Source organism: Miniopterus natalensis, chromosome 3 (assembly GCF_054644295.1).
Source record: "Miniopterus natalensis isolate mMinNat1 chromosome 3, mMinNat1.hap1, whole genome shotgun sequence".
Classification (NCBI taxonomy): Eukaryota; Metazoa; Chordata; class Mammalia; order Chiroptera; family Miniopteridae; genus Miniopterus; species Miniopterus natalensis.
The window spans coordinates 97,387,258-97,394,230 of record NC_142083.1 but is presented as its reverse complement, the minus strand read 5'-3'; the positions used below and the strand labels follow the sequence as shown (position 1 = coordinate 97,394,230).

Sequence of the window (6,973 nt, the reverse complement as noted above, 5' to 3'; positions counted from 1 at the left end):
GATTGTCTTAACTTTCAAACTCCTCTTTCTTCTCCTTTGCCTGGTCTCCTAACCTCACCTCCAGGTTTTCACCTTTGCAATCTTTGACCCACACCTTTTAATCCAAATGGTAAATGTAGGTCAGTGGATCTCTCAGTAAAAAAGAAAAAGAAAACGGTTTATGATACTGTCACAAAAATCACCCTCAAGAGTCCCATGTGGATCGTCTGCACATGAACTTGTTCTGAGCCCAGTGGGTTGGTCACTGGCCAAGACAAACTCATGACTTTCTTTGCACTGGCCCAAGTGAACATTGCTTCCGAGTAGAAGCAATAGGGAACTATATGAATAAAAACCTTCCCCTAAAAGAGTCCTGCTTCCTCAAGGGGCATGGCGGGAGCTGTTGATATTGAGTGGGCCCCCAGGATGAGGGGTAGAACGCCAGCCTTCAATTCAAACAGACCTGGGTCTGCATTCTTACGGGTTGCTTCCCAGATGGTGACCCTGTGCAAGACTTAACTTATCTGGGACCTCAGTTTTCTCATCTGTAAAATGGAGATAATAATGCTAATCTCTTAGGCTGCTATGAGTTGGTAAATAAATGTGAAATGCTCAGCACCATGCCTGGCTCATCATATGTGCTTAGCAAAGTGTATTGTGTAAAATGATGTATTCATTCGACACATGTTATTGCCATGGGAAGTGCTAGAGAAACCGGAGTGGACAAAACAGACAGTCCCTGCCCTGTAGTGCTTGCAGACTAGTGGGGCAAATAGATAGTCATAGTGTAATTACATGAATAAAGAATTACAAGTTGGAGATGCAATCCTCAATGGAATGAACCTGGGGCTTTACTACCAACAGAGCAGAATCCCTACCCCACACCTTGCCGTCCCCTCCCCTCTCCTCTCCTCCCACCCTCACCCCCCACACTGGTACGGAGGCTTGTTTTTATAAAGTCATGTTAAAAACTTAGAAGAAAAAAACAATTACAAATTGTGCTAAATGCTGAGAGGGAAAAGTCCAAAGAGAAAAGTCCAAAGAAGTAAGAGAGCATATAACCAGGAGCAACTGATCTAGTCACTTTTTAAAAACAAAACAAAACATATCTTTATTGATTTCAGAGAGAGGAAGGGAGAAGGAGAGAAACATCAATGATGAGAGCTGTCGTTGATCGGCTCCTGCAGGCCCCGGACTAGAAACTCGGGCATGTGCCCTGACTGGGAATGGAACCACGATCTCCTGGATCCTAAGTAAATGCTCAAACCCTGAGCCAGGCCTGGCCCAGCGATCTAGTCACTTTTTAACCCAGGTGAGGTGATGCCAGGTAGAACAGAATGTTTTTGTTTTCCCTTTAGTGACGTGAGGATCCTTCACATGTATAATACGCTGAACATTTTGTAAACATTTCATAGTTGAGGTTTTCATATGATTCTTTCTCAAGATCCTAAGCAAAGATTACGACCCTCATTTTATTGAAGTGAAAACTGACCTGTAGAGAGGTTATATAACTTCCCCAAGGCCATACTACTGACCAATAGCAAATCCAAAGGTCAGACAAAACCCAAAGGTCTTTTGCTTCTGTACCTATTGCTTTTTCATGATCTCAATCATTCTTTTTGTATTTTTTATTCTGAAATACAGCATGCATCTTTTAAATGTTGAAATATAGTTTACAAAAAAGTGTGGGAAAATATATGTGTACAGTTTAAAGAACACCCTGTAACTACCACCCAGCCTAAGGAACAAAATTTAACATAGCGCAGAGGTCCCCTATGTACCCTTCTCCAGAAGTAATCCTTACGCTAAATTTTTATATTCTTTCGCTCTTACCTTTCAAAAAAGGTTTTATCATATATGTATTTATGAAGATCTTTATTTTAAATATTTTTTTAAATCCTCACCCCAGGCTATTATTTCCATTGCTTTTCAAAGAGAGCAGAAGCTGGGGGGGGGGGGGGGACAGAGAGAGAGAGAGGGAGGGAGGGAGAATGATTGGCTGCCTCCCACACACGCCCCGGCCAGGGTTGGGAATGGGGCCAGCAACCGAGGTACATGACCTTGGTTGGAATCTAACCAGGGACCATTTAGTCCCCGGGCCGACACTCTAATCACTGAGCCAAACCGGCTAGGGCCCAATATTTTGTTTTGATATAATCCATATTGATTCTTAGTCATAAAATTTATTCTCATAGATAAATAATTTTCCACTGTGTGATTATACCACATTTACTTATGTATTCCCCTTTTGACAGACACTTGGGTTATTTCCAGTGTTTGGTTGTTTCTTTTTAAGGAACATAAATGGATTTGTTTTTATAAAAAACTTTCCAAGATATTATAAGTTTTGTGAATTTAAATTCGGGTTCCTATATTTACATTAACGGTACTGTATGATAACAGTATCTATCATTTATTTTGAGTTTACCATCAGCAGGAACTATGTGAAGAGCTTTACACACATTTTAAAATTTTATTCTCATAACAATCCTATCTGGTATGTATAATATTCAGGTGAAAGGACTATTTTGTAGGCAATAGAAACTGAGGTTCTGAGAGGTTAGACAGTTCACCCAAGATCAAGTCACCCAAGCCAAGACCACAACTCAGTCTTATTCTAACAGTCAAGTTCCTTCCAGTTCACTCCATGCCTTAATATTGTGTTGTGTACTAATAAAAACCCAGTGTAATGATGGACTATAAGATTTATAAGTAGCTCCTATATCTTTTATATTAATTATGGCAAAATACACATAGCCTAAAATTTCCCATCTTAACCATTTTAAATATATATATATCTTTATTGATTTCAGAGAGAGGAAGGGAGAGGGAGAGAGAGATAGAAACATCAATGATGAGAGAGTCGTTGTTGATCGGCTGCCTCCTGCAGGCCCCAGACTGGCAACCCGGGCATGTGCCCTGACTGGGAATCAAACCGCCATCTCCTGGATCCTAGGTCCATGCTCAACCCCTGAGCCAGGCCCAGCCGGGCATCATCTTGCCCATTTTTAACTGTACAGTTCAATAGGGTTAACTGTTGTGCAATCCATCTGCAGCTCTCTCACATTCTTGTACATACATCCTGGGGCACGTGTGTCAGATTTGCTCCAGGTATGTCCTATGGTGGAAGTGCTGAGGTGGTCCACCTATGGGGGGAATGCATGGCTTCGCATATGTTCAGCTTTATCAGTTAAGGCAAAACTCTTTCCAAGATGGTTGCGCCAATTTATACTCCCATAGGCAGTTACTTACTTTTTTTTTTTTTTGGAAGTATGTAATACATTCAAATGTTTTAAAAATGCTCTTTTTAAACTTCCAAATGTCAAAGGAACAAAAAGGCAACACAATGGAAAGTCTCCCATCCCCTAAGCACCACATCCCCTTCCCAGAGGCAATCGGTATGACCGGTTTCTGGCGATGACCCTTCCAGAAAGAGGCTATTGCATCGAGCTCCCCCTTACAGCAGCTTCCATAGCACTGTTCTGAAGCTTGCTCGTTTCTCTAAACAAGCAGCACAGGCGATGTAACCGGGGGACTCTGGAGCAGACTGGGCACATTTACTGCTCCACAGTAAACTGCCCCTAACCTTGAATAGGTCATTTAATCGCTCCGTGCCTTATATTCCTTATTTGTGAGCTGTGGAAAGACTCCTAACTCGAAAGTGCCATGAGAATTACATTAGTAAGTATGGTAAAGCATTTAGAACTGTGCCTGTTAGAACCCTAACTATTAGCAATATAATTACCTCAATGCTTCCTCATCCCTTTTTCCACTTGCTTGGTAGCTTATTATATTAATGCACCACAATTGATTTTAATCATAACGGGTAAACACTTAAGGTGTTTCCAGTATGCTGATATTACAGCAGCGCAGCAATAACGTATCATTTTCCGCTCACGCTGGTCACTACACTGCAGGATAAAGTCCTAGAACTGGAACTGCTGGATCAAAGGTGTTATGTGCAGTTATACCTTAATAGATATTGGCAAACTACCCTTCATGGATACATCGTAGATTCTCGCATTTATTAACGTGGAGATTCAGACACTTCAGAGGAGGAGAGGCCTGGGTGAGCTGCTTTGTTGTCCGCAGGAGTCAGCTGCTGCGGGAGGGAAGGTGACTCCGCAGACAGCTAGTGGTGGAAACGGCACCGGAACCCACGCAGGTGTCCGGAGTCCTAAAATGCTTTAAAGCCCTTTTTAACATTTCATTGTTTTGATGCGGCTGTTTGCTATGTAATTTCTTGTTATTCTTTCCGATTTTCTCCACTGGCTACTTTTTCCTGCCCTGGACTGATCCTGTGCGCTGTCAAGCGACCCTTGGACCCCTGGCCGGCTGGAGGTTTGCCAAGCTATCGATCCTCCTTCTCTTTCAAAACGCTGTCCTTGGAAAGCTGCCTCGGGGGTGCAGAGCTCACCAGCCCCTCGCGGGAGACGCTTTCAGTCACCGCCAGGGGAGCGGACCGCCGCGCTCAGCCCGGGCACAGCCGGGGCCAATTTCGCCGTTGGCGGCGGGTTTGTGATGCGCAGGTCTCCAGGCCAAAGGAAGCCCGCCTCTCGGTGGCGAAGCGGTTATTGGCTGAGCGGGCTGTCAATCACCAGGGGAATAAATACCGGAGGCGCGGGCTCCTGGGTCAGGAAGGCCGGGAGCGCGCGGCGTGCCTGGAGTCCCCTGCGCGAGCCGTGCGGGTCGGCGTCCCCGGGGTCGGATCTGACTGTCGATACTCGGTAGTAACTGGAGTAGATAAGAAGAGGGGCCCCTCCCGTCGTTCCCTCCGGGCCCGGCCGGCGTGATGGCAGACACCGCAGCGACGGGTGCCAGCGGGGAAGCGATGGCGGCGGCGGCGGCGGCAGGTTCCGCGGGTCTGGCGGGCTTGTCTCTGGGTCACGGCTTCTCGAGCTACCGGCCCTTCGAGCCCCAGGCGCTGGGCCTGAGCCCGAGCTGGCGGCTGACGGGCTTCTCCGGCATGAAGGGCTGAGGCTGCAAGGTCCCCCAGGAGACGCTGCTCAAACTCCTGGCGGGACTGACGCGGCCGGACGAGCGGCCCCAGCTGGGCCGGGCCCTGGTGGGAGGCCCTGAGGAGGCGGCCCGGGAAGCCGGCCTGGCGGCCGTGGCCGAATCCAGCCCACCTTTCCCCGCCCTGGGCATCGGCATGGACTCCTGCGTCATACCCCTGAGGCACGGAGGCCTGTCCCTGGTGCAGACCACGGACTTCTTTTACCCCCTGGTGGAGGATCCCTACATGATGGGGCGCATCGCGTGTGCCAACGTGCTGAGTGACCTGTATGCCATGGGCATCACCGAATGTGACAACATGTTAATGTTACTCAGCGTCAGCCAGACTATGAGTGAGGAGGAACGAGAAAAGATCACCCCGCTCCTGGTCAAAGGCTTTCGGGACGCTGCTGAGGAAGGCGGGACTGCGGTGACTGGCGGGCAGACTGTGGTAAACCCCTGGATCATCGTGGGCGGGGTTGCCACGGTGGTATGTCAGCCCAATGAATTCATAATGCCGGACAGCGCAGTTGTCGGGGATGTGCTCGTGTTAACCAAACCCTTAGGCACCCAAGTCGCTGTCAATGCCCACCAGTGGCTGGAGAACCCCGAGAGATGGAGTAAGATAAAGATGGTGGTCTCCCGAGAAGAGGTGGAGCTGGCCTATCAGGAAGCCATGTTCAACATGGCAACCCTCAACAGAACTGCCGCGGGGCTCATGCACACGTTTAATGCCCATGCAGCCACAGATATCACAGGCTTTGGCATCCTGGGACACTCTCAGAACCTTGCGAAACAACAGAGAAATGAGGTGTCCTTTGTCATCCATAATCTGCCAATCATTGCCAAGATGGCTGCCATCAGCAAGGCCAGTGGGCGCTTTGGGCTCCTCCAAGGAACCTCGGCAGAAACTTCCGGGGGCTTACTGATTTGCTTGCCGAGGGAACAGGCTGCTCGCTTTTGTTCTGAAATCAAATCTTCCAAGTATGGAGAGGGTCACCAAGCATGGATCGTGGGCATTGTGGAGAAGGGGAACCGGACGGCGCGGATCATTGACAAGCCTCGAGTTATTGAGGTCCTACCTCGTGGGGCCACTGCTGCAGCGCTTGCTCCTGACCACTCCAATGCGTCTTCTGAACCTAGCTCCTGAGATGGGATAGCAGAAGTACTTTGGACCGTGGAGCCTTTGTACACAATCAGGGATGATTCTGAAGAGCTGATTTTAAGAACATGTTTCCAAAGAAGGCTGCCTGCTAGTAGTTTCAGTTGCCCCTTCCAGGTGATTTGAATCAGCCCATCATAAGCTGCACATCCCAAGGCCAGAAGTAGCATTTTGGACTTCAGGGGACGGTTGTTTAGTTTGGGCTTAGTAAAGGAGCAGAAAAACCTGTTTCCTCCTTCCAAGAGCTAAATGAGGCTGTTCCAGTTTGATGGGATTGCAAATACATATATAGTTGAACCAATACTGTTGATAAATATAAATTGTTAAGAAAGATCTTATAATGCAATGTCAGGTTGTTTATTAGATTTTTTTGAAATACTCTCTCTTTCCTGCTCTGGACAAGAATTGAGCAGCTTGTCCAATGACTGGGAAAGGAGGATGTGAACCATCTGACTTGGTCTCTGTTAATGATGTCTCTCCCTCCAAACCCCTTTAGGGACTGGGAGAGGCAGAGCAAGCCCTAGAGCCCAGGCCTCAGTGGTCATTAAGATGTTAAATTTAGTGCTGAAAATTCCTGATGATTGAATCAATAAAGTGATTTCTAGTGAAATAAATAGAAAGGACTTTGTTGACAATTCTTCTGGCTAATGTTTGGATCCTTGGAATTCTGAATCTTTTAGTCTTATCAAATGAATCAATCGATACATTTAGAGTCTGACAAAGTAGAGAGTTTTCTCATGTATTCCCTAATTCTGGACCAGGGGATTTAACACCCAGATTTAGGTTTGCATCCTCCCTGAGTTGACAGCAAAGGACTCAAAAGAGATATGAACCCCA

General features: G+C 47.1%; 1 protein-coding gene across 1 annotated transcript; it reads left to right on the top strand.

Annotated features, from left to right (window-relative positions):
* The first annotated feature begins 4,696 nt into the window (after positions 1-4,696).
* On the top strand, positions 4,697-6,756 carry LOC148093590 (selenide, water dikinase 2-like). The gene has a single exon (XM_087815165.1). The coding sequence runs from the start codon at positions 4,772-4,774 to the stop codon at positions 6,122-6,124; it is 1,353 nt and encodes a 450-aa protein (XP_087671291.1). The 5' UTR covers positions 4,697-4,771; the 3' UTR covers positions 6,125-6,756.
* The last annotated feature ends 217 nt before the right edge of the window (positions 6,757-6,973 follow it).